Source organism: Microcaecilia unicolor, chromosome 6, assembly GCF_901765095.1.
Source record: "Microcaecilia unicolor chromosome 6, aMicUni1.1, whole genome shotgun sequence".
NCBI lineage: Eukaryota > Metazoa > Chordata > Amphibia > Gymnophiona > Siphonopidae > Microcaecilia > Microcaecilia unicolor.
Window position 1 is genome coordinate 315,060,446 of NC_044036.1, and position 27,841 is coordinate 315,088,286.

Genomic DNA, 27,841 nt, shown 5'->3' on the forward strand with positions numbered 1-27,841 from the left:
CTGAGCCGTTACCTCTAGCTCCATCCCTGGCCGCCTTCAAATCCGGACTAAAGACCTACCTGTTTGATGCTGCTTTTGACTCCTAACTTGTCACTTGCTGGTAACCTTTATCTTGTCTTCCTCTCTTCAATAGTCCCTTTTCCCTATGTGCCCTTCTGTCTGTCCTACCCTTATCCCTTATTGGTCCTGTCTGTCCTGATTTAGATTGTAAGCTCTTCTGAGCAGGGACTGTCTTTTCTTCATGTTCAATTGTGAAGCGCTGCGTACGACTGGTAGCGCTATAGATATGATTAATAGTAGTAGTAGTAGTAGATATGGCCGCCTAACTTTGAGAGTCTTTTAAAGACTGTCCTTGATTTCAACGAATAGAAAACAAATATATCCTAACCCTCAAACGAAATCCCTTAGTCATGAACGGCGCTCAAGACTTCAAACGCTTCCAAATTTGTGCCTGTCTGATTATATGACTACCATCGTGCAATCTGCCTCCACCAACATGGCGGAGTGGCCAGGCCACTGGAGGACAGGAAGAAGCAAGGGGAAGGGGCGGGGTTGTGAGAGGAAGCGGAAGGAGCGATGTTGACAGCGGCGGCGCCCAGGGAGCTGCAGGAAGGCTGTGTGGGGTGAAAAACGATTGGAAGAGTTGGTGGGCTCAGGATGATCCCCACAGAGGAGGCCTCGGCCAGGAAAAGGACCATCGAGGAGAAGTTGAAGCAGGCGAGCAGTGGAAGGGAGCTGGGGAAGCGTTGGCAGTGTTTGGGCGGATTGGATAGGAAAAGGGCTCGTCAAATCTTGTGGCGTTTTGAGCAAGTAATAGACGGCATTTGAAAATAACCTGTAATGGCAAATAAGGGCCTCCAGGCTCATCTAGTCCACTCTAGCTGTAATGCCCATAAATCCTAGTTAATGTCTGCCTTTACACTCACTTCTTTGCAGCTGTGACCCATCTGGCTTAACCCCTGTTTTCTTAAATTCTTTCTCTAGTTTTCTTTTAAATATGGTTTCAGTTGTGGTCAAGGCCAGTTACATTCGGGTACAGTAGGTATTTTGCTGTTGCCAGAGGGTTTACAGACAAAATTTGTATCTGAGGCAGTGGAGAGTTAAATGGCTTGCCCAAAATCATGAGGAGCTACAGTGGGATTTGAGCAGTGGCTTCCCTAGTTCTTAGCCTGCTAATATTTTTGTTCATCATTTGGAAGGCTATTCCATGCATCCACCACCCTTTCCATAAATACATGCTTTGTTTGTTTATTTTTATAAATAATTTATTTTTATTGAGCTAGTTTATGTGCTGTTGTTTTCTGATGTTGCTCTTTGAGTCTACCTCTTTGGCGCATGATGCAGTGACCTCTCTTATTGTAGAGCAAATGTTCTCAATGCTAGGGATGCCTTGAGCAGGGTGTACTGAGACATAAAGAAGAATAAGTGCTGCTCAGCCAAAATGAACAATTACAGTTCCTGAAAAAGATGTACATTGAGAAACTGCATCAAGGCAGTGTGAGCTCAGAGTTAGAAATCACACAGGGTAACACTCCCATTTTTCTCTCTCCCCCCCCCCCCCCAAAAAAAAAAAACAACAACACATTTTTAGATGGTATAGAACCTGAATGTCTGTTGAATGTTTGTGAATGTGTCCATTCCTTCTTATAAGCACATAAGTATTGCCATACTGGGACAGACCAATGGTCCATCAAGCCCAGCTTCCTGTTTCCAACAGTGGCCAATCCAGGTCACAAATACCTGGCAAGAGCCCCCAAAAAGTACAAAACATTTTATGCTGCTTATCCCAGAAATAGTGAATGTTTCCTAAGTTCAGTTTAATGACTTTTCCTTTAGGAAGCTGTCCAACCCTTTTTTAAACTCTGCTAAGCTAACCGCCTTTACCATATCCTCTGGCAATGAATTCCAGAGTTTAATTACATGTTGAGTGAAGAAATATTTTCTCCGATTTGTTTTATATTTACTACTTTGTAGCTTAATCACATGCCCCCTAGTCCTACTATTTTTGGAAAGTGTAAACAGGTGCTTCAAGTCTACCCATTCCACTCAACTCATTATTTTATAGACCTCTATCATATCTCCCCTCAGCTGTCTTTTCTCCAAGCTGAAGAGCCCTATCCGCTTTTGCCTTTCCTCATAGGGAAGTCGTCCCATCCCCTCTAACTTTGAATTGGCTAGACCCAACTTTATCAAACTTTGTGTGAGAGAGTCTTTTGGGGGAGGGTGGGGCATAAGACTTTTCAGGTTAGTTTTATGATTTGGGGAGAGTAGGTCACAGGAGGATTGCAGGGTTTGCAGTTTTCTCATAAGAAATGAATGGGGGTGGGGGGCTTAGAACACAGTCTGTATACAGTGTTGCATTTTGATTTTATTTTCTGTTTGATATGGTTAAAATGTATGTAGTGTTTTTGGTAAATGGGTAAGTGATTGAGACCTCCACTTACCAAACTGCATTTAATTTTTGCAGTTAGTACATGTTAACTGCAAAAGTAAACCCATCATAACTGCAATGCCTCCATAGCAGCTGTCCCTAGGGGGCACTTGGGGGAAAGGTAGCTATGCTGCTAATGCACAGTAAGAGTCGCAACCATGCGATAACTACATTATTCTGTCTGCAGCTGTAATGCACCTTTGAAGATGTAGTTTTGCAATGAGAGTTAATTTAACACATGTAAATGGTACCTGGGTTAACTGACTGCAAAGCGTGGGTCCAGGCCCCTAATATAAAATTTCACATTAGTGTGCAGTTTTTTGAACTTTGTGTTAATCTGCATTAAATATGACTTAGGGATCCTTTTACTAAGCTGCGCTAAAAAAATGGCCTTGACGTACCGTAACGCGGGTCTTTTCCATGCACTAAGGCCATTTTTAGCACAGCTGGAAAATGGTCAGGGATTGGGATCTGTTATACCGCTTTTCTGTGGTTACAATCAAAGCAGTTTATTCAGGTATCTGAGGCAATGGAGGGTTAAGTGACCTGCCCAGTGTCCCAAGGAGCTGCAGTGAAAATTGAACCCAGTCCCCCAGGTTCTCAGGCCACTGTACTAACCATTAGGCTACATTTTCAAATTAATGGCCGTGCACTAATGTTGCCCTTACCATCACTTATTTTGTAGGCAGTGAGGGCTCACACGCTTATCAGTTAGCATGTGGTAATGCAAAAGCCCACTCTCTGCCCCTCCCTCCCCCCCCCCCACAAGAAATGCCCACTTTGCAAAAAGATAAAATAATTTTTTAGTGTACGGTTTGTGTGTACAGATTGTAAAATTATTGCGGGACACCTCTGCATCCTGCGGTAAGCCATTTTAAGCTGTGGGAAGCAGGCACTAGTTCTTACTGCAGCTTTGTAAAAGGATCCCTTAGTTAATAGAGTCCTAAATGAGTTTTATTTGGCTAGTTTGATAGACTACAGTCCCATATCCTTGTTTGTATACTTGGAAGAATTTCACACTCTCAAGCAGCAGCATTTTCTAGGGTCTGAAACCTTGATTGATTTTCTTTGAGAGAATATTTATTTTCTTTTTACCTTTCTCAAGTCTCTGTGGTCCTGCTTGATATATATCGCTGGGCTTGACTAATATTCTTCTCTCTTTCAATGATAGGATGAAGAGACATTGTCTTTTATCAAAGATAGCCTGGAAAAAAGTGATCAGTTAACGAAAAACATGGTAAGCTACATGCTTTCTGTTTTGTATTTAGAAAGAACTTTAGCCCTGCTTCCATAGAGCTAATATGTTTATGAGATCATATTGAATGTCTATTTCTTGTGGGTGGAGTGTGTGGGTATGTGTCCCACCCCATCCCATCATAACTCTGGTTCTAGCTGCCCCAGATTTTGTGTGAAGTTAGTTGATTGAGTGGGAGATACCAGACTGTTTTGGAAAGTTGGGGAATGATGTCCAGGGGCACAGGAAGAGAACAAAGTTAACAGGAAATGTATAGAGAGAGGTGCGAACAAAGATGATGTTGAATGTCACACATTCTACTGATTCTGTTTTGCCTTATGGTCTGAAGCAGCCTCTTTGAGAAGCTCGTACAATTCAAAATGTTGCTGGGATGTCTTGGAATAAGTATTAGAGAACACTTTGTGGACTGGACCTTCTTCATATGTTTTTAGATGGCATATTTTCTTGCCCAGTGCTTTAATTCTTCTTGTATGTAGGTAGGATTGGGGGGGGGGCATGTGCCTGTAGTTATATAACTTGTTGCATTTTGCCTTTTAAAATATGTTTATTTTCACATTTTAAGCTCTGTTCTGCATAGGACGTTAAGGGAGGAAATGAGACATCCAGGTCAGAGTGTGCTGTGTTCCCCCGTATTTTACAAAAGGCTCTGAGTCACATGTGTGTATATAGTGTAGACTAGGGCTGCATTTTGATTAAAAATTTTAATCATGATTAAAAATAAAGGAAGCAAGGAAAAAAAAAAAAAAACCCAATGTATTTATTAATAAATAGCCATAAGAACAGCCAAAAAAAAAAAAAAAAAAACAACCACCCCACATTCAGCATTAGTGAACAACTACACATACTGTTTTTTAAGAACAGCAAAACACATTCAGCATATACATGGTGGTTAAGAGGCAGCCATTTTCATCTGAAGAATTCACCAATTTTAATCCAACCAGAATGGCAGAAATCATTTAAAGGTAGTGTTTCTGGGTTCTAAGTTCTTAAACAGCCATTTGGCCAGACTCCCTAGTGGTCCCCCCCCCCTTGGAGAAAGTGAATTTGAAAGCGGTGGCTCAAGATACATAAAAGGGAAGCATTTTGTAAACTCTAATTTGATTCTAGAGGGGGTAGGTATGGTAGGAAATCTGCCTTGTGACAGTCTGAGTGCTCTCGAGGGAATGTAGGGAATCAAAAGCACTGCCAGATAATGTGGAAATCCAGTGTAGTGAGTGTAAAAGGGGAACATTGAGATTTGAAATGTGATCCTTGCTGCGATGGAAAGCCAGTACTTCTTAATTAGAAGTTGGGTAGCATGGTCAAACCTAGAGCCATGTAACGTCTTAACTGCTGTGCTTTGTAAGACTTGCTAATATGGGTTCAGAACTAGTTTGCTACAATTAAAGCAGGTCTTAGTTATTTTAACTACTATCTAATTCTAGCTGTCACAGAATATTTGAGATCATGGTATGTTATTGTGTGTTGGCTGGTGGCTGCACAAGGGCTCTGGAGCTCCTGGCCACTTGCTTTTGTCTAGGTTTTTCCTCTGTTGCCCACAAAATGAGTTTGCTGATTCCTGTTTTTAGGTTTCCATCCTCTCTTCCTTTGAGAGCCGGCTCATGAAACTTGAAAACTCCATTATCCCTGTGCATAAACAGACAGAGAACCTGCAGCGGCTGCAGGAGAACGTGGAGAAGACTCTGTCCTGCTTGGACCATGTCATCAGCTACTACCACGTGGCCAAAGACACTGAGAAGGTTATCAAGGAAGGGTAGGCAACCTCCAGTCTGTTGTAGGTTTCAGGCTATCCCTCATAAATATGCAGAGAGATATTTCCAGCAAAAAATCCACACTTTTGCTGGATTTTGTCATCCTATTTGGGGCAGGTTGGTTTAGCAAGAGAGATTTCCTTACGTACTTCTTTTCTTGTAGGCAAATCTATCTTGTAGATATCCTCTCAGCCCTCTTGGCGGAGTTGGGAACCATTGAGATGGAGAACCATACAATAACATTTGTAGATTGTGGTAAAAAAGTGGATTTTGTAGAATACCAAAATATTTGCAAGGGAACATACAAGTAAGGTTTAGAGCAGCGAGTGATAACCGGATAATTTAAAATGTAATCATCTTGTTCCTGTTTTCTCTGCTGTCATGTCACTATTCAGCACAGGTTCCACTGTAGATAAAGTCTCTGTAAATTTCTCTAGAAGATCTGGGCTCGGCTGATTGGATTTACACTCATTTGCTCTCTGTTTCTTGTGGTTTGTGGTGCTAGATCTGTCAGGTGTTTCATACCTGCATTTTGGCTTTTTTATTATTTTATTTTATTCACACAAGAAAAGTTACAAAACCACATAAATGCAAACTGTTGATTAGAACATTTTTCTCATTATACATATTCAATGTCTGATACCATGAATGTCCTCAAGGGGGGTGGAGTTCCTTACACTCCTGTCCAAGGGACAAAATTAAACCATTAATAGTAAACACAAAACACTTTTACCCATCCCCCATTCCATAATCACCCCCCACAACCGGTGACTACACATAACCAGAAAACATATAGTGCACTTTGGCTTTTAATTTCCTATTACCTTACAGCCCTGCCGGGAGACTGGAGGAGTACCTTTGCTGCATTGCAAAAATCCAGAAAGCTGTGGAATATTTTCAGGACAACAATCCAGACAGTCCAGAGCTGAACCGAGTGGTACGTTGCCAGAAGGACCCACCATGTATAACCCTGGGCTAGTGGTCAACAGCTAGCCCAGAATTGTGTCACATGAACACATCCTGAAGGAGTTATTCATGGAACACCTGCTGTTAATGGAGAGAGGATACAGGATGGGTGAGAAATGGGGATAGGAGTGAGAGGGGAAAGGGAAATGGGACTTGATATACCACATTTCTGAGGTTTTTGCAACTACATTCAAAGCGGTTTACATGTATTCAGGTACTTATTTTGTACCAGGGGCAATGGAGGGTTAGGTGACTTGCCCGGGGTCACAAGGAGTTGCAGTGAGAATCGAACTCAGTTCCCCAGGATCAAAATCCACTGCACTAACCACTAGGCTACTCCTCCACTCCTGGGAATATAGCATAAGTATTTAATCCAGCTCTTCTCTTGTTCAGAAATGTACCGTATTTTTCGGACTACAAGACGCACCGGACCATAAGACGCACCTAGGTTTTAGAGGAGGGAAATAGGAAAAAAAAAAGTGCTTTTTCCCTCCTCTAAAACCTAGGTGCTCCGGTGCGTCTTGTCCAAATCCCTCCCTCCAAGTTCGGGATCGCCCTCAGGGTTACCTCCTCCCCCCTCCCCGGCCCTGTCACCACCTCTCCCCTTACTCACGCGATCTTCCCTGGTGGTCTAGTGATGTCGGGGCAGGAAAGAGCCCCCTCTCTCCTGCCCAGCGCGCTGCTCTCCATCCTCCTGTATGCATTGCTGCCTGACGGTCTCGGCGAGATTCAAAATGGCTGCCAAGAATTGAAGTCTCGGCGGCCATTTTGAATCTCGCCGAGACAGTCAGGCTGCATACAGGAGGATGGAGAGCAGCGCGCTGGGCAGGAAAGAGGAGGCTCTTTCCTGCCCCGACGTCACTAGATCACCAGGGAAGATCGCGTGAGTAGGGAGAAGTGGTGACAGGGCCGGGGGGAGGGCGATCCCAAACTCGGAGGGAGGGAGGGCGGCCGGCCGGCCAGCCAGCCAGCCAGCCAGCCAAATCTCTACCTTCGGACTGTAAGACGCACCCCCCATTTTCCTCCCAAATTTGGGGGGAAAAAGTGCGTCTTATAGTCCGAAAAATACGGTATCTTTGGCTCTGATGTTTGCTCTGTCAGCTGGCAAAGGCTATGTCATGCTGCAGTGACAATATAATGCTTTTATGCCACCCTGTCATGTTTTACCCATGGCATGCTAAACACCTCTTGCTCTGTACAGATAGATTGTAAGCTCTGTTAAGCAGGGACTGTCTCATATGTGTTTAGTGTACAGTACTGCATATGTCTAGTAGCACTATAGAAATTAGTGGTTTCTTTGCTAAGGCGGTAGTCAGTTCCCATGGTGAAGCCCTTCTAAGGAGGTATTGCATACAGGAATGATTAGATTTTTTTTGGTGGGGAGGGGAGTTTAATGACAAGTTCCACTCCCGCCTCTTTTCTTCAGAGCTTATTGAAGTGGACTACCACTGGTGGAATATAATAGTGGTGAAATGCCGTCACCCATGCTTCAGCTCCTTCCCTGCCATTCTAACTATCATAAACAAAAGTATATTTTTCTTTGGAGGACCTTTTGATATGTGTTGTCTCTCTATCTTCAGACAGGCCATGGTGCCTCTGAAGAGTTTCTGCTCTACCTCATAGGCAGACATTGTAGACCTTGCGGGAGTCTGTCTTCTGGTGATCTACATATAGTTCTATCAAATCGAGTACAATTCTGGTCTGTTGGAGTTGGAGAATTCATCAGGGTCTTGAAAGACTCTTGAGAGAGATCACCACCAGCAATTAACCACCAACCAAAAGTGTTTTGCTTTGTTTTTCTGCAGAAATTCCTGTTTGAACGGGGTAAGGAATCCTTGGAGAATGAATTCCGCAATCTGATGACGCGTCACAGCAAGCCAGTGCCACCTGTCATGATCCTAGACCTGATTAGTGGAGATGATGAGCTGGAAACACAGGAAGATGTGACCCAAGAGCACCTCCCTGAAGGAGTCTTGCAAGATGTTATTTGCATCTCCCAGTGGCTGGTGGAATATGGGAGGAATCAAGGTAAAAAAGAAATCTCCAGTACAGGAAAATAAAATAGCATTCAACAAGTCTGGGGGAGTGGGGGGGGGGGGTTCCACTTTTTTTTTCCTCAAAGGCAAACAGCAATGTCATGCTGGTCATATTTCTTGAATGATGAAAGCTTCAAACATTTCCTCTCCTCCCTAAAAATCTGACATAGCTCCTGGTAATAGAAGGAAAAATTATGTTCTTACCTGATAATTTTCTTTCCTTTAATCATACCAGACCAGTCCAGACTAATGGGTTGTGTCCATCTACCAGCGGAAGGAGACAGAGAAAATAGTTCCAAGTAAACCGCCTCTTAAGGGTATCGTGCAACCTTGAATGTTCAGTATTTCGAATAGCGAAGCAGTGGTGCTCTGAAGTCTAGAAGAAAACACAGTTAATACCAAACAGGCAAACTCTTGGAGCCAATATGCAGAACCTCACTGTTCCTGCTTGGCCAAAGGCAACTGCAACCTCCCCTCACAGTAAAGTAAGCGGGAGGGAATGGTCCATACTGAGCTTGCTCAAGCACATGGATATCTACCCCTGAATCCGGGGAAAGAACTCCGTGATGCCAAATAACAGGAGTCATACAGAGCTGGCACAACAACAAATGGCAGGAGATTGAATAGAGAAGATGAAGCAGGCAGTGCTGTAGGACATCCCACCGTATTGAAGAGTCGTAGAACAGCCAGGGATACCTAAAGGAAACACTCTGACACACTTTAGCCAGGGAGGGCATCTGGACTGGTCTGGTATGATTAAAGGAAAGAAAATTATCAGGTAAGAACATAATTTTTCCTTCCTTGTCATCTATACCAGACCAGTCCAGACTAATGGGATGTAGCAAAGCAGTTTCCCAAAGAGAGGGGGAGAAAAGAAAAATGCAGAAGGTTGAAAAATCAACAAAGCTATACACACAACAAAAAAACTGATCAGCAGAAAAGGATTCGAATATCCGAACCACCAGGCTACCAAAATGGAACAGAGTTAGACACTAGAAAAGGAACTGAAGCTGTAGGATGTAAAACAAACGTCCTGAGGAGAAGAAAAATTATGTACCCCTGTCCCGAGGGTAGTAAAAGAAGCAGCAAAAGATACTCATGCCAAAGGACCCCTTTGGAAGGAAGGCAACAGTCGTATCCAAGCAACAAGGAGAATTGTCTCTCCTAGACCAGGATCCACTTCTCCGAACCCTGGCAGGACAAAGACTAACTCCCAAACCTGCCAGTCTGCCTTGAGTCCAAGATGGTCGGATGAAGCGACCTTAACAAGTACTAGGAGTACGCAACCCCGAACAGTGCGCCACACTTCATAGAAGAAGGGAAGCAAGGCCCAGGAACCACCCAGACCTGCGCCTAGTGAGAGAATCAAACTCCACAGAACAAGAAGAGACTCCAGACTGGAGAGAACCAACTAACTGGAGCGCTAGTCTCTCCAGAACCATGAAGAAAAGGGCATCAGCCATACCAGCCTCAACCAGCTTGCTCTGGACTTGGGTGGATGAAAGAACAGAGCCAAGAGAACAAAAGAAGACAAAAAGAAAGAGAGTCGAGAGCCACACTGTGGAGAAAAGACCCCCAAAGTGCCAAGTAGCCACAAAAGGGGCACAGACTAATTCAAACTCCAGCAATAGAGAAGCTTCTCGCCAGCCACCAAGAGGCTACGGTAAGAAAAGGTGCCACAGGAATGGTAGCTAACAGGAGACAAGACAGCCTTGTCGTCGTCGAAAACACACTGAAACCTTCTGCTCAGTGTGCTGCTGCGGCTAAGAAAGCGAATGGAATGTTGGGTATTATCAGGAAAGGTATGGAAAACAGGTGTGAGGATGTTATAATGCCGTTGTATCGCTCCATGGTGTGACCACACCTTGAGTATTGTGTTCAATTCTGGTCGCCGCATCTCAAGAAAGATATAGTAGAATTGGAAAAGGTGCAGCGAAGGGCGACTAAAATGATAGCGGGAATGGGACGACTTCCCTATGAAGAAAGACTAAGGAGGCTAGGGCTATACAGCTTGGAGAAGAGACGGCTGAGGGGAGACATGATAGAGGTATATAAAATAATGAGTGGAGTGGAACAGGTGGATGTGAAGCGTCTGTTCACGCTTTCCAAAAATACTAGGACTAGGGGGCATGAGATGAAACTACAGTGTAGTAAATTTAAAACAAATCGGAGAAAATTTTTCTTCACCCAACGTGTAATTAAACTCTGGAATTCGTTGCCGGAGAAAGTGGTGAAGGCGGTTAGCTTAGCAGAGTTTAAAAAGGGGTTGGACGGTTTCCTAAAGGAGAAGTCCATAAACCGCTACTAAACGGACTTGGAAAACTCCAAAATTCCAGGAATAACATGTATAGAATGTTTGTACGTTTGGGAAGCTTGCCAGGTGCCCTTGGCCTGGATTGGCCGCTGTCGTGGACAGGATGCTGGGCTCGATGGACCTTTGGTCTTTTTTCAGTATGGCATTACTTATGTACTTATATATGTACTTATGTTGTTTGAAGCAATTAGCTAGAGACTAGACCAGTGATTTGTCTAGCAGTCTAAACTGCGGTATGCCACAGCTGCTGAGAAGTTACTGTATCCAACCCGCAGAAAAAAGCTGGGGTTGACCGACAAGGTGAAACAGTGTCCAATAGGCAAAAATGAAAATATGCTCCACAGTCAGAGACTGAATTGTGCTCAAGGGACAGAAAAGAAGCTGCGCTTATCAGGCAGAGTAGGATCCGTGCTCAATGAGAGCAAACAGATTTGCACTCAAAGCACACAAACAGCCACGCACTAAGGGCAAAGAAAGAGTTGCACACCTCTGGCAAAGATAGAAATGCACTGAACAAGCAGAGAAGAAGCTGAGAGTAACAGACAGAGGATGAGCAGTGCCCCACTGAAAGAGCTGGATGTTAGAGGTACCTGCAGAACTGACGCTGCGGTATTGATGGAACTGTGTATAAAACGCAGACAAGGAGCTGCTTTCCACATGCAAACAAGGAGCTGCGCTCCGGATGCCCAAAAGGAGGTGTGCTCCTGACACCGGCAAGGAACTGTGCTCCAGACGCCAGCAAGGAGCAGCGCTCCACACGCTGTCAAGGAGCTATGCTTCCTACGCAGACATGAAGCTGTGTAGCACCTGTAGTCACAGAGCTGTGCTCCACTTCACCCAATTTGCAGAGAAGAGTTGTGCTAAACATACAGAGATGGAGCTACACTCAACAGGCGGTGGAGCTGCGCTCTGCACGCAGACAGGGAGCTGCGTTCCATACGCAAAGAGAGAGCTGCATGCCACACACAGACGCAGAGCTGTGTTCCACAGGCAGACGCAGAGCTGTGTTCTACACGCAGACACAGGACTGTGCCCCATGCTGAGACCCGAAGAGAAAGAACTACACTCAACATGTGACGATGGAGCTGCTAAACATGCAGAGATGAAAGGTTGCAGAATAAGCAGCGAAGGAACTTCACTCAACATGCCATGATAGAGCTGTCCTCAACATACAGCGATGGAGCTAACGCCAACCTGGAACTGTGGAACTGTGCCCAGCATGCAGCGATGGAGCCATGCCCAACATGGAATGGTGGAACTGCATGGAATAATGAAGCTGCGCTCAACATGCAAAATGCATAAATGGAGTCCCGGGCAACAGCCAGAGAAGAAGGTGCTGCCAGGAGGCCAATAGGAAATGAGGACAACTTGTGGAAATGCAGACCTGGTAGACCTGGCACTGCACTCCCCTGGCCCAGAGGAACTAAAAGAAGAGAAAGCCCCATGCCCCAAGAGACACTCTCGGCCCTCAAGTGGTCTCTGAGCCACAATGACTGCCCTCCTAAGCAACCGATACGGAGCAGCAGTCAACATAGAGAAAGAAGTCCCACAAGAGGGAGGTAAGCATCACAGAGCTGGAATCCTCAGACCATAGGGAGCAAAATGCAGTGAGGAAGAAACAACTCTCACCAGGCCAGGAACAAAGAGGAAGCTGGCCACTAACACCAAACTGAGGAAAAACCAGCTAAGGGAGAGTCAAACTCCAGATCTAGAACAGAGCCACTTCCCAAAAGTAGAGAAAAGCACAGAGCTAAGAGGTGATAATCCAGATGCACAGCAATAGATATGCTCAGCAGGAAAGAACTGTGCCCTTTACAGAAAAAGGAAGGAGTGCCAAATGTGCCAGGAGAGAGGCGCCTGAAACTAGAAAAGGCAAAATCCGCCTGTGCCAGGCTAAAATTCCCGCCCGAAAGCAAGGGAAGCAAGGAAGAGCTATGACAAACTAGTCCTAAAAAGGCACAATCCCGTAAAGAGACACTGAATGAGTCCAAGCAAAAGCCTGGCAAGAATGGCGCTCCCGAGGGTACTCGGGATTTGAGCTAGCAGTTGCACACCAAGGGCAACTCGGAGCCCCACCAGAAGGAAAGTACCCTGCAGACAGGAGGGTTCCAAGGGGACGAGAGAACCAGAACCTCCCTAAGGAAGGGAGGAAAAACTGCTGCCAAAACAAGAATCAAATAGCAGGGGCGTCTCAAGCAAGATGCCTGAAGCAGCAGAGACCGGACGGTCCGAAAAAGAACTGACCAACTACCACATAAGGCTGACAGGAATTAAAAAATAGCCCTAGACTAAAAGACCGAGCCTGCAGCCAAACGGAGCCAGCGAGAGACTTCTCCCACTTTGGAAATGGCAGACTAAGACCTCCAAACCACACAGGTACAAGTTCCAGCAACAGGGCCGCCCTCTGAAGCAACCGCCGTCTAGGACCGTGAAGAGGAGAAAAACAACTGAGTTTCGTGATCCAGACACGAGCCGTGCCCCACAAAAAAAATCAAAGCAACTGGTACCAGCTCGGAAGGGTCCAAGATCAGAATCGGACGCCGGCTAGTGAAATTCAAAGAAACTTTGCAAGCAGCCTCCTAGAATACATTGCCAAAGGTGGGAAAATAAATCAGGTAACAGGCAAGAGAAAGAAGGAAAAACAGTTTTTTTTTAAAACAGCCTTCTTCACTAGTGACAGGAATAAATAAAGGTTTACCTCAGAGGCAGAAAAGGAGGGAAAAACAGTTTCCTTCTTTTTTTTTTTTTTTTTTTTTTTTAAACAACTTTCTTCACTAGTGACAGAAATTAGTAAAGGTTTACCTCAGAGGCAGAAATTCAGATATACCTACCACCACAGAAGAGAAGAACCCCACAGGGGAGACAAGGTACTCCATGCCACAATAAACCATCACCCTGCTAGAAAGACAGCCAGGGGAAGGGAGGGAGCCAGGGTCACTGGATATCACGCTAGCTGGCAGATGAGGAACTCGGGACCATCAAGTATCATCTAAAACTAGACCCAATATGGCTACCAGCACACCCCTAGCTCCACTGTCACCAGAAGAATCTGGGACAGGCGCTACCAGCCAGCAATCCAGAGTAGCTGCACGATCCGTCCACCATCCGCTAGGGAAAATACTGGACATTCCAGGCTGCATGATACACTTAAGGGGCAGTTTATTTGGAACTATTTTCTGTGTCTCCTTCCGCTGGTAGATGGACACAACCCATTAGTCTGGACTGGTCTGGTGTAGACGACAAGGAATGGGTGGAACTCCTGGGATCTGCAGACTGGCCCATCAGTATAAGTGGAGGCAGGTCTTTCTCTTTTAATTAAAAACTACAGTAGGTTGCTTTAAATCACATTTTAAGATCTCCTTTCCCACTCTTTCTTCTGCCTTATAAGGTGCTGTGTTTTTTTAACTCTGTCATTATTATGTAGTGTGATAGACAAGAGCCCATGCTAAACACTGGGCTTAGGTGACCAGAGACAGAACGAAATCCTCAGATAATAAATGTAAGATTAATAAAAAGCAAAGGGATGATTTGAGGTCAAAAACATTTTGCAAGGCAAGCAGCCATTTTTTATTTTATTATGCCTGCTGAGGTGCCGTTTGTTTATAGTGCAAATGTTAATGGATGGTTAAACTGGCTAGATGGAAGAGTTGGCACCAAAACCCTTCCTGTCTTTTAATTTATTTATTGTGACGCAGGTGGAAATTGTCAGCATGAGGAGAAGCAGCTGACCACCCAGAAAGGATTGCTAAGGAAAGACAGTCGGAATGTCTTATAGTGGCCTGGCAGCGTTAGGGCAAGTCAACAGTAACAAGCCATGTTGTAAGTGCAGGAGAGGCAGTTTAGAGGAGGCTGAGCTGCAGAATAGAAATGGGTTTCTTCTGTAATATGTACAAGGCTTGCAGAAGCCCTGTATCCAATCCGCCTCCAACAGAACTGAGCAGGGAGCAGAGTATGTTGTGCAGAGGGTACATATACAAGATTTGGTGATCATATTGTGATGTAGAAGTTCTGTAATTGGGTAGGGAACTTTGTAAAGCAGATAAATATACAAGACTCGGTGACTGTGCCATGATCCAAAACCTTCTCCCCAGCTGACCTGGGCAGGGTATTTGGTGGAGCGGGCACCTGAGGATCGTGTGCCTTACATATTTGTTTATGTCATTGTCTAGCCCAGCAGTAGCGAGCATGAGGACAGATTTTTCTCTTCAGGCCTTTGCATCAAAAACACAGCACCTTACCTAGCACCTTGCATCTAAATTACCTACCTTAGCTTATTATCGACTGTATCTAAGATCATGTAATGACTGCATCAAAAACACAGCACCTTACCTAGCACCTTGCATCTAAATTACCTACCTTAGCTTATTATCGACTGTATCTAAGATCATGTAATGACTGCATCATAACAACACTCTGTAAGCCACATTGAGCCTGCAAAAAAGTGGGATAATGTGGGGTACAAATGCAATAAATAATAATAATAATAATAATAATAAATAATGCTATGCTATTCTATTTCTTCTATCCCACCATTACCCCAAATAGATTTCTGTGCGGGCTACAAAAGATAAACTGGGCGTTCCCAGGAGCTATAAATTTTATTACATTTAAAATAATCAATTTTTATGTAATACATACTTTGAAAATAAAAAAGCTTTAAGAAGTTTAGAAAACACACCGTAATTAAATATCGTCCTAATTTTGACTGGTAATTGGTTCCACCACTTGGCTGCTTGGTATTGGAAAGTGGCTGAAAACACAGATTTATACACTACACCTTTCAGACTAGGGTATGATAACTCTGAAAACAGCGAGATTGTATTTTATTTATTTATTTATTTATTTTTTAAATCTTAGTGGTCTTTCTGTGATCATCAGGGAATGAGGAGAGAAGAGGCTTGTAGGAATTTGTGGCAGACCCTCAACCGCCTTCTTCCAAGCACATATGCCTTTCAGAAATGAAACTTCTAAGAAATAAAACAAACACAGATGCATTTGTGACCTACATTATCCAAGACCTTCCTCCCATGTCTAGTTACGTCATTTTGACAGATGTTGGCTTATTTACATCACTTTCAGAGCCCTGTTTACTAAGGTGCGCTAGCGTTTTTAGCGCATTCTAACTGTGTAGACACCCATAGGAATATTATGGGCATCTACACGGTTAGCGCGTGCTAAAAACGCTAATGCGCCCCTAGCGCGGCTTAGTAAACAGGGCCCTTAGATAGCTAGGTAACTCTCTTTATGCCGTTTTCTCACATAATATAATAAGTGTTGTTTTTTTTTTTGGTTTTTTTTTAGATTTTATGAATGTTTATTATCAGATCCGATCCAGCCAGCTAGATCGATCTATCAAGGGGCTGAAAGAACATTTCCGTAAGAACAGCTCATCTTTGGGTGTTCCCTACTCCCCAGCTGTTCAAAACAAGCGGAAGGACACACCCACCAAAAAGCCACCCAAGAGGCCAGGTTAGTCTTTGCTTGTGTTAAGTACTCAGGGGGCTTTGGCTAATTTTATCTTGGTAAAGGAGAGGTTTCTGCGATCTGGAGGAAAGGGTACAATCAGATGTAGCCTAGTACAGTGTAATTTGTAAGAACATGAAGTGGGGGGGGGGGGGGGGGGGATTTCAGTGGTTGAGTTGGAATTGTTCAGGTTTTGCTAACTCAGGTCTAGAAGCCAGTTGCAGACTCCTGGTAATTGGACTTCCTTCCTTCCTCACCTCAGGGTACATGGGGGAGATCACACATTCATTCCACAGGGCTAAATGAGGAGAAAAAAGGATTTCCATAAGCTCTGAGATCAGGCCAGTCACTTTCTCCCTTTATCAGTTCCCACAAGCAGTTGTCTGTTCCTGACCATCCACACCACTGATCTTTTAGTCTCAGTGCCACAGCCCATCAGAGGGCACATACACCCCTGTGGCCAGTAGACTCTGCTGACAGTGGCAAACAGAAGCATCTGTCATTTCTCTGAAATTCCCAGCTCTTTTTGCAGTGTGGGGCAAGATATCATGTTTAAGTTCTTAATTTTCTCATCTAGATTTATTCAGAATATACTAATAAAAAAAATTTGGCCAAAACGTAATCCTTCATATGGGGTTTTGAGAAGTAATAGGCGTGGGAGTCTCTTCTGCTGATGTGCATTTAATATTTAATTGATGTTTTCTAATGTTTTATTTCTCTGTTTTTTTTATAATTCTTGTATGAATGACAGTCTGCATCCCAGGTAACTCAGCTCCTTTCAGCTTGCTCAGTCCATGTTGGTCACTGTACACAGATACATCGTCTTCTGGGATCTTTGTGTGTGCGCTGGGATATTCTTACACCCTGAAAGCTGTCAAAGAGGATGTTCACTAAGGCTTAGGTTCAGTTTTTCTTTATTCAGGACTGCTTTCTTTGAACTTAAGGGGGTCATTTATAAACCCTGCAGGGAACTTTACCGACTTACAGGTAGTTTATCCCCTGAGCCTGTAAACTCGGGCAGAGGGGAATTTTTTTTTTTGTTACATTTGTACCCCGCGCTTTCCCACTCATGGCAGGCTCAATGCGGCAGGCAATGGAGGGTTAAGTGACTTGCCCAGAGTCACAAGGAGCTGCCTGTGCCGGGAATCGAACTCAGTTCCCCAGGACCAAAGTCCACCACCATAACCACTAGGCCACTCCTCCACTGTTGCTACTATTTGAGATTCTACATGGAATGTTGCTATTCCACTAGCAGCATTCCATGTAGAAGTCGGCCCTTGCAGATCACCATTGTGGCCGAGCAGGTTTCTGTGAGTCTGACGTCCTGCACGTATGTGCAGGACGTCAGACTCACAGAAACAGAAGCCTGCGCAGCCTTCTACATGGAATGTTGCTAGTGGAATAGCGACATTCCATGTAGAATCTCCAATAGTAGCAACATTCCATGTAGAATCTCCAATAGTATCTATTTTATTTTTGTTACATTTGTACCCTGCGCTTTCCCACTCATGGCAGGCTCAATGCGGCTTACATGGGGCAATGGAGGGTTAAGTGACTTGCCCAGAGTCACAAGGAGCTGCCTGTGCCGGGAATCGAACTCAGTTCCTCAGTTCCCCAGGACCAAAGTCCACCACCCTAACCACTAGGCCACTCCTCCACAGATTATTTTCCTTTTGAGTATCTAGGCAAAGTTTTGTACCACAAGTCATGTGCAGGGATTTAAAAATGAAATCCCTGTGTGTTGTCTGCTAGTTCTGCTCTTCCCTGGCCCTGCCCTTTTGTAGCAGGATTAAAGTACTTTTTACCCACAGAGGGGGAGGTCAATTTCAGTTACTCATGTAAATTCTGTTTTTTAAAAAAAATTGTTTTCTAAATAACAACTTCTGCCAGGACGTCTTTTGTTCTGGTCACTAAGGGTTGTAACCCAATACTTTTCACTTTGGGAGTTATTTTATCAACAGCTGGAGTGAGTGGAATAGCATTTTACTTGCTCATGTAGGTACCTTTATAGGTACCCAGGGGTATATGTGCATAAACATTGGCACGCAGAAAACATGGGAAGAATGTGTGGACTGGTGCCGACATTGGCTCTTATGTATAAAATGCAGATGCATTCGCCAAGTCCTAGTAGTACATACGGGAGCCTTGTTCTAATTTTCTCGCCATAAGCCTTCTCTGTTGTGGTGGTCCCTTTCCTCTTGCAAATCCAAGAAGACAGGAGGAGCCTCCACGGAAAGTCAAAGCAAAACAGCAAAAGTAGAGGCTGACAAATGCGCAAACCAATAGGGAGATAATCTCAAAAAACAGTTTATTCAGAATATTCATATCAATATCAAGGACCCGACACGGTCCGTGTTTCGGCGCCAAAGTGCCTGCCTCAGGGGTCACAATCAACTTTCTCTGAGGAGAAGCTGATAGGCTTGAATTCCTTTATGTATGCAAGTTAATCCACAGAGAGAACAAAGGAACAGCCAACCGATCAGCAAACACCATGTGTCACATGCCCTTTCCTCTTGCACCAGTTGCATTTGATTATGTGCTCACTATGCATTAACATTTAAACATACGCACTCAAAAGTTCCAGGGGTGTGCCTGGGTGCCTAAAAACGTACAGGGTAATCTATAACCTGGTGCCTAGAGGTAGGCATCACTTAGATACATCAAAGGCACCATTAATTGACAGGTGCCTGTGTGCACTAGGCGCCGCATAAGGTAGCATTTAAGTGCCATAACGCTTAACTGCAAGGAGGAGTGGGCGGAGCATAGACAGGTCATAGGCATGTCTACCAGTTACACACTGTTTATAGAATACTATAAATTATGCGCCTCACTTAGACACGGCAGCTTACGTCTGCTATTGACATGCCATAAGAGGGTGCATCAATGCCAACATATGCTGATATTCTAAAATGGAATCTTGGTGCCAGTATGGAATTGGCGCTAAGCGCATGGCAATAAAGAATATTAAAAAAAAAAATTAACTGAGTTGTCACATATAGAATTGCCTTGTTAGGTGAGCTGATTGCTTGTGTGTGCGTATAACTACAGATTAATGCGTGCGCAATTGATTGCACATATTTTTAAGTTTGTCAGCATCTAAAAAATACAAATACTTCAAACAAACATGAAAAAATGCCCAGAAATCAGGAAAAATAAAATTGTTAAAATGAGCAGAACCAGATTTAGGGGCCCTTTTAGTAGTGCGAGGCTTTCCCACGTGCTAAGGTCGCATTTTCTATTTTCCCCCATTAATGGCCACGTGCTGATTTCCCAATTAATACATGGCCATTGGCGTGGGAGCCCTTACTGACATCTAGGCAATAAGGGCTCCTGCACCAACCACACGGTAATCGGTTTGAATGCGATGATGCATCTGGGCACGTCTACTCTCTGTCCCCAAACATGCCCCAGTGCTGAAAAATATTTTCTAGTTTTTAGTGTGTTGGTAGTGCACACTGAACACAAAACTACCATGGGACATCTGCATGTGCCCTGCAGTAGTGGATTTTACCCTTGGCGCCTACCACAGCTTAGTAAAAGCTCTGCACACCCTTAGAGGATCCTCCTGCAGGTGCAGCTTTGTGTGGAAGCTTTATAGAAATAGATGTGTATATTGCCTTTTATAAAGTAGGTGTGACATATGCATACATGGACCCTTCCTGCCTAGACACCCTTTCCTAAAATGACCTTCCTTTTTAAATCGGGTTGTTGCAATCCCAGCTTGGATTCATGTCAGATAGCAAACTGTCCAACAGACGTCCATACTATGTTGTATATGCAGTTCCCTCAAGGCAGCAAAACGTTTATAGCTAAGACTGTTGGACATTGTCCTTTGACTTTCTGAGCTTATCCAGAAGCATTTATGCAGGAAGCGGTGGTACCAGGCACAGAAGTGTTTGAGGTTTTTATTAAAGTTCCTGGAGGCTGAATTGATATTTCTGGATATATAAATGTCCAAAGTTAACCATCCAAAAAGAGGGGCAGAGTTTGGGGTGTTCCAGGAGCAGCGTCACATATAAGGGCTGGGCACTAATGTTTACACATGCATTGGATGAATAAGTGTTCAGAATACTAGGCCTTACGTGTGTATGTGCACACATACCAGTTAAGTTAGCAGGGTACCTGAGCACTCTTCTGCAAATACATGCTTAACTTATATAATGGAAGGGGAGAAGCATGGGTTTGACAGAGTGTAAGTTCCATGTGTCCCTGCCGCATTCAGCTGCCTGTACTTAACCAGCACTAGTGCTGAGCCAGGTTACACTAGTATTCTATAGTGCAAGGGAAATGTATCATTTTATACTTGCATATATGTGTACCTGAATGTAACTCACCTTGAGCTACTACTGAAAAAGTGTGAGCAAAATCTAAATAAATATATTGTCCTGAATCAAAAGTACTGGTAAATATAAGTTACTTTAGATCCAGAACAAAACAATGTAAAACCTAATATCAGTAGAAGTTGAAGTCAAAGGTTTGGTGTACCTACTCCACAGCCCTGCGTTTGACAGAGACTAGAAAAGAATTATATATAAACTTGAAAATATTATAAAAACTGTAAAATTATGCATGAAAATATTTATACATTGAAAACGTATCAGGAAAGATTAAACAAAAGAATGAATCCCAGAGTACAGAATATTAATATGGAGGTGCAACTTTTAATATTTATTTCCTCAAAATGAAATGTCTTTCCTGTCCACTCTTCCCCCTCCCCCACAAGTATTTTGTTCCATAGAGGGAATCTCCCGGATGAAAGCCGGAGACAGTGTCTTCTGTTTTTCTTGAACTAATTTTTTCTCCTTCCCCTTGAGGCACTGCAGTGGAACTGATGCATTTTCTTAGGATACCTTCCTCAGTCCTTGGGGTCCTCGATCACATTACTGAACTGTTTAACTATTATTCATCGGTCTGTCTAAATTTCTTTTAGCTCCCTGTAACTGTGGACCCTCCAGAGAGCACTGGGGGAGAGTCCAGTGCTCTGTGCACAATTGCAGTGATCCAGCTTCGTTGAAAGATTTTGGCTGGGCCAATTTGGCATCCATCCTTCAAACCAAGCCATTTGTTTTTTTGAGGGTTTTTTTTTTTAACTTTTCCACTGTTTTCAAAAGTACATTTGTAACTGTTAGAACAAGGTTTTTAGAGAAGAAGCTACATGCCACGGCCTCCAGACCCTGCCTCTATACCACACCACACCACACACCAGTTTAGGACTATCCCAGCGCAGCACCCCTGCTCCAGAAGTAAATTGTGTCGCAGCTTCCGAACATGCAAAGCAAGTTGCCAGGAGTCGCAAAACTGTGAGACCACTGGGAAGTTATGGGAGGTGGTGGGTGAGAGGGTTCCCAAGCCAAGTCCCTAACTGTATTTTTTTTGTTTACAGTATAAATTGTTTTTTTCTTTCTCTTTGGCTCAGAATATGTTTTTGTAGCACAAATTAATCTGGCATCAGCTGTTGTATCAGTTCTCTTCTGCTCCTTACAACTCTGGCAGTCACCTCTTGTCATAAATCAGAATTAAGGAACAAGTGAGTTTATTTATGGGTTAAGCAACAGGGGAGACAATGATTTACATTTTTTTTTAAATTTATTGCAGTCTTAATTTATAAATCAAGCAGCACTTGGACAGAAAAGTCACAATAGAAAAAAGGAAAAGGCAATCAACTTCTAGTAAAAAGGAAAAGAACATCTTTACAAAGTATTCAGGTCTTCAGTATAGGTGGATCCAAATGCATAAACAAAGGAAAAGAAAAGAAAAATTGTTTTCTATTCCTAGAATGAAGAAAAAGCAGCTGAAAAGAAGCTCGATATCAGGAGACAGTAGCAGTCAGTGGGTATCTAGCCAGTATCGGGGATGAAGTCCTATCTCCATCCTCAGACGTTCCCCTAGTAGATGTAAAAGTAGATAAAGAAAACCTGCTTATAAGATTCATATTTAGCAATGCTTTTGAAGGAAACTTTAGGAAAAATAAAACACCCATCTGTAAAATTGCTGGGTGTAATAGCAGAAACTCTCTTTTTTTTCGTGGATAGCGGATACGGGACTCTACTACAGGCATCCGATTATGGACACCTTACATCCACTCCTTGTTATAATTGAGTACATGGAGGCTGAGAGCCAAGGGCCATATAAGCTCCATATGGGAACTTCTGCAAGGGAGGAAAAGCTGTATTATACTCATTATCTCCCCTTTTTCTGAACCATAAAATGTGCATGTATCCTGACGTCTCTAGGGCAGGGGTTCTCAACACAGTCCTCAGGACACACCCAGCCAGTCACGGTTTCAGGATACCCACAATGAATCTGCAGTGTTAGATTTGCATATAGTGGAGGCAGTGCATATTCATTGTGGACGTCCTGAAACCGTGACTGGCTAAGTGTTTCCTAAGGACTGGGTTGAGAACCCCTGCCCTAGAGCCGTCAGGATACGTGCACATTTTATGGTTCAGGAAAAGGGGAGATAATGAGTATAAGACAGCTTTTTCTCCCTTGCAGAAGTTCCCATATGGAGCTTATATGGCCCTTGGCTCTCAGCCTGCATGTACTCAATTATAACAAGGAGTGGATGTAAGGTGTCCATAATTGGATGCCTGTAACACAGTCCCTTATCCACTGTCCTGCCCCAGTAACTCAAAGAATTCCACTTCCAAGCTCAAAGCAAACTATTAAACAGCTGGGAAGACTGTCTGAAAAGGATTCTGCTTCTGGAGCTATAGGGGAAAATGTTCAGACCGTCTCTGCTGGGACAATAAATCCCTACTCTTGACCCATAGGCCTTATACCAATTGCCTAAGCGAAAGTACACATGCTCTTTTGGTTTGAAGCTTTCTGTGGGCACAAAGGATGTGCAGTCATTTCTATCAGTTTTTTTCTGTGTTAAGATTTGAAAATGCCATCTAGTTATGTAATTTTTCTCCCCCCCCCCCCTTGCCTTTGGGACACCACCCAAAGTGCCCGCAGTGTGGAAGAACAGAAAGACCTGTAGCCTACATCAAAGGAGAGTTCAAACAGCCAGTTTTTAACTGATAAATTATACGCTGATGCGAGTCCTGATGAAATAATTCACATTGCATTTGCCGTCATCAAATTAAAATGCAGTCAGGTTACTGCCCTCCAAATATGAGGCCAGATGATGTCAGACCTGATAGACTTACCACCCAGGAATGGCAAAAAATCATCCCGCACATTCCTTAATCTTCACTTCCCCAACTGTAAAGGTCTAAAATACAAACTAACACATGCGTCAACCTTTTCCTACCTGAGCACACAATCCTGGAACGCGCTGCCGCGCAACTTAAAAATGATCTATGAACTAACTAACTTCCGCAAACTACTGAAGACCCATCTCTTTAACAAGGCAAACCACAAAGATCTAAAAATGTGAACTCCTATACATATATCCAGAACTGTTTTACAATATTTGCTTGAAACTACTATCATGTTTCATCATTATCATGTTACCTAAGATCCTACTGTAATACTAAATGTACATTTTACTTATGTATTTCCACCAATCATGATGTATTGTGAGCCACATTGAGCCTGCAAAGAGGTGGGAAAATGTGGGATACAAATGCAATAAATAAATAAAATGAGGCCCCTGCATATGTTGTTTAATAACTGCTAATAGGTGATTAATAAGATTTAACAATACGCAGGCAGAGGAGGCCTTGAGCAAGTACTGGCAGTGAAGTGGGTAACAGGAAATCCTGGAGCCAGTTGTTTGCAGCAAACAGGTAACAGGAAGGCTAGAACAGGAGCTTGCCAAGCAAATAAGTAACAACATTGAGCAAAGAACCTTGGTAGCAGCACACAGAGGGCTCAATAGTAAGAGGGCTGGTTAACCTTTGGGTTCATTGAAAAAGCTTCCTGATTCCCAGCAACCCCTAATTCATGAACCTCAGCCAATTCCAAATATCGGGCAACATGACCAGGAAGGCTGTTTGACACAGTCTTATTGTTTATAGCTGACCTAGGGGTTAGGACTGCTGTCTTGAGCTGGCCCCCAGTTCAAGCCCTATTGGAGTTGTGCCCTGACAAATGATTAGTTATAGCATGACCGTTAAGCCCTTTTACATAGACTGTGGAGTGTGAAATGAACTGAAAAAGAACTTGATTTCTTGGCTTGTTCACTTCCCCGGTTAAGAGATGAGCATGAGGTGGTGGGTTCTGCTGCTGATTGTCAGTGAGCGTCATGACGAGGAATTTGAGAGCAGAGTAAAGATAATATCTAGAGGTGACTGCTTTGAGTATCCTGGGGCATAATAACCTTTTACCATATATTAAACATAAATTCCAGTGATCCCTTTTTTTTATATATATAAAAGGGAGCTCTGTTTATGTCACTGTTTCTAAATGCCTTCCCTGGTCATTATCACAGTGTCTTGTCCCATCACATTGTATTTTTATGTTTGTTTGTTTTTTTTACTTTTGGAAGCTTGCCAGTAATTGCTGTTTTATTTGAACAATTTATCAATGATGTTATTTGCGTCTTTATTGTCCCCTTTTGCCTTCTCTACTTGCTCTGGCTTTCTTCCTCCAGTTGTTTGAATTGTACGTTATTGTGTTATTTTTTTCATTATTTGTTGTATTCTACAAAATGTTTTCTTTTAATCTTCTGAAATTAGGTCACTGGTTATAGGCTGAAGCTCCTTGTTTTAGAGTGGGGGAAGGGTTGGTGTCTTTACATCTTTGAGACTGGGTCTTCTTTTGGTGGCTGGGGTTACCCTGACCTGCTCCCCTGAAGGAATATAAAACTGGTTGTTGCTTTCCACTTTGAACTCCTGTTGGTTTTTGATTATTCTCACTGAGCATGCTCGGAAGACAGATCCTAGAAAAAATGGACAGCTCCCTGAACTTGACCTTCTGCTAGTCCGTAAGGTGCCGCTTCCCTGTTGGTGCCCTTTTTGGTATGTGTTATAAAAAGCTGCAATTTTGTTGCATGCCATAGCTAAATTCCACTTTGTTCTCTTCTGCTTATCTCAGAAATGGGTGACCTGCTTCCACCAAAGATATGGCTACATTTTAGTTTGGCATCCTTGAAAACCTAAGAAGTAGCTGTTAATAAAAACAAGTGACAAGTCCCAAGCTGGTGGAAAGCTTGGCTCCCATTTTGTAGGGTTTATACCGAGCATGCTCTGTGATTTCCAGCATTGTGCTGGAGTGGTGGAGGGGCTTCTGCTGCTCTCTGGTTTCTTTTCATTTTCCTAGGTCTTGTCTCTTCTCTGTATGACCCTGCTGGTAACAGGCACAATCCGTAAAGCTCAGAACCTTCTGAAACAGTATTCTCAGCATGGGCTGGATGGGAAAAAAGGGGGTTCCGCCCTCAGTCCTATGGAAGGTAATCCCATTTCTCTTTCTTGGGGAGGGGGGGGTGAAGGTTCCCCATTTTTCCTAATACTATACTTAAGATTTCTTTCACTGAGTAGAGCTTCCATGTGCAGTGGTTTCACGGATTGCAGTCCGGTTTGCATCTGTTAACTTCAAAGCAGCATAACCAGAAAATTATTTGCTGTCATGTTAATTAATCTGATAAAATAGCTGGTTTCTTCAGTTGTGCAACAAAAGATGTCTAGCTTGGCAAACCGGTCTATATGGCGTTGATCTGTGCTTTCTTCTGCTAATGGAAGCTATGCTCTGTGTATATGGGAAAATGACCTGGTTTCTCTCCTGTTAATTAAGCTGCACTTCGGGATGACATTGATGTAGCAGCAGGGCCCCTTCAAGCCTGGTAAGAAAGGTTTGGGCCAGAACTGCCCAAAACTCAATGCAGATTTGTTCATGCAGTAAACACGGGAACTGTCACAGTCTACTCCAGCACTGGTAAGGGTTGAGACAGTCACCCCAGGGCTTCCAAATGCTCTCCATTATCTGCATTGGCAGCTGGAAAGGGTCCAGTCATCAGGCTTGGAGGTATTTGTGCTGCATTCTTGTCTGGGCTGTCTGGGACCAACAATAGATCTTTCTGGAACAAGCTGAGAGGTGTTTTCAGGCCTGCCAGTACCTCCTTGCTGACTCCCCCCTGGATAAAAATCTTCTTCTGTTTGTGCCGGTTGACATCTAACCAGGTCATGAGCATGATTTGCGAGTTAAACATCTGTCCGATACGCTGAGTGACAAGCATGGTCCCTCCATCGGTGAGTACTATAGGTTAGGAAAAAACACCTCTCTATTGACTGCTGATATTTTATTTTCATGGTGGTGTTTCTAGAAAGTATTTTTAAAGTTAGAGACTTGAAATGTTGTAAAGAGAGTCAGGAGATGCCTTAGCCCTGGGCTTCAGAGGTTTCTTTGCCCAGGTCAGTTTTCCTTCTGTGAGCAGAAGTCTTTAGCTGGAAAACAAATAACAGAGGAAACATCGGTATATACAGTCACAAAATGTGAGGAGAAGGTGAATTGGGGGGGGGGGGGGGATGATTACTTATTCATAGTGGGGTCCTTTTACTAAGGTGCACTGAAAAGTGGCCCGTGTTGGTGTAGACACATGTATCGGGCGCACGCAGGTCCATTTTTCAGCGCACCTGCAAAATGGGCTTTTTGTTTTTTTTTGGGGGGGGGGGCGAAAATGGACGTGCAGCCAATAAAAATTGGCGCGCGTCCATTTTGGACCAGAGACCTTACCGCCACCCATTGACCTAGCAGTAAGGTCTCACGCATATGGTCTACACGTGTACAATGCCGGTTAGCGCCACATGCAGGAAAATTTCTGGTGTGCTTAGTGGACGCACATAAAAAATGAAATTACTGCCCGGGCGACGCGTTAGTAAAAAATTGATGCACCTATGCAGCTTAGTAAAAGGGCCCCAGTATCATGTAGGGGGGCACCAATGAATCTGTTGGGTGACAGATTTAAAACAAAAGGAAGGGAATGCGATGGTGGGGATTAATAATATAATAAATTTAAACAAATCTAATGTAGCAAAATTGCATAAAAATGTTTATAACAAATGGGGGGGGGGGGGGGTTGGCAGAACACAAACTAGAAATAGAAATCCAAAATTAGTTCAGCCGATTTCCCCCCTCCCCCCAAAACATGGCAGCTTCATGCCTGAGGGATATGTACTCAGAAAAATATTAGCAAGAAGGATATAAAACATGAATGATAAAGATAAATTCATTTCTGATAGATAGATCTGTCATAAATGATTAAACTGAGTCACATTCCTATCTAAAATGATAGATGTGAAGAAAACCACCACCAGCTACAGAAGATTAGTGATTGCTTCCCGTGAGAAATAAGAAACATGATTTAGCAACATTTGTCCAATATATCTGTCAAAATATGGTCTAGTTGGTTTTTTTTTTTACTTTTATTTATATCAATTTCAAAATATTAACAAGATGAAACTTGCGTAAGAAATCCAGAGTACCAAAATAAAGAATTATGACAGAGTAAAAGAAAAGCGTTTGCATCTCAAATGAGTGGAAACCAAAGGAAATTAGATCTCAAAACTGCACATACCGTATCTTAAGAAAGGTTTTAAAAGGCGAAGAGGAAGCAAATGGAATTAATTCCGTAATGCAGTCGTGAGGCACCACCACATCAGCCAAAATAGCACATTACCCTTCTATTATCAAGAGCATTCTGGAGTTGCTGGGAAGGGGGTGGGGTGGGGGGTCATAAAA

General features: G+C 43.4%; 1 protein-coding gene across 5 annotated transcripts in view; it reads left to right on the forward strand.

Annotated features, from left to right (window-relative positions):
- Positions 1-577: 577 nt before the first annotated feature.
- The window catches only part of EXOC7 (exocyst complex component 7), a 69,517-nt gene continuing 42,253 nt past the window's right edge, over positions 578-27,841 (forward strand). Inside the window, exons 1-9 of one of the 5 annotated variants that reach the window (XM_030208216.1) lie at positions 578-717; positions 3,603-3,668; positions 5,255-5,439; positions 6,269-6,374; positions 8,209-8,431; positions 16,055-16,222; positions 16,968-16,979; positions 25,464-25,556; positions 26,284-26,352. In XM_030208216.1, coding sequence (XP_030064076.1) covers positions 658-717; positions 3,603-3,668; positions 5,255-5,439; positions 6,269-6,374; positions 8,209-8,431; positions 16,055-16,222; positions 16,968-16,979; positions 25,464-25,556; positions 26,284-26,352 — 982 coding nt within the window. In that variant the 5' untranslated portion in view covers positions 578-657. The remainder of the gene's footprint in view (positions 718-3,602; positions 3,669-5,254; positions 5,440-6,268; positions 6,375-8,208; positions 8,432-16,054; positions 16,223-16,967; positions 16,980-25,463; positions 25,557-26,283; positions 26,353-27,841) is intronic. The other 4 variants (XM_030208219.1, XM_030208217.1, XM_030208220.1 and 1 more) reach the window with 4 other exon arrangements.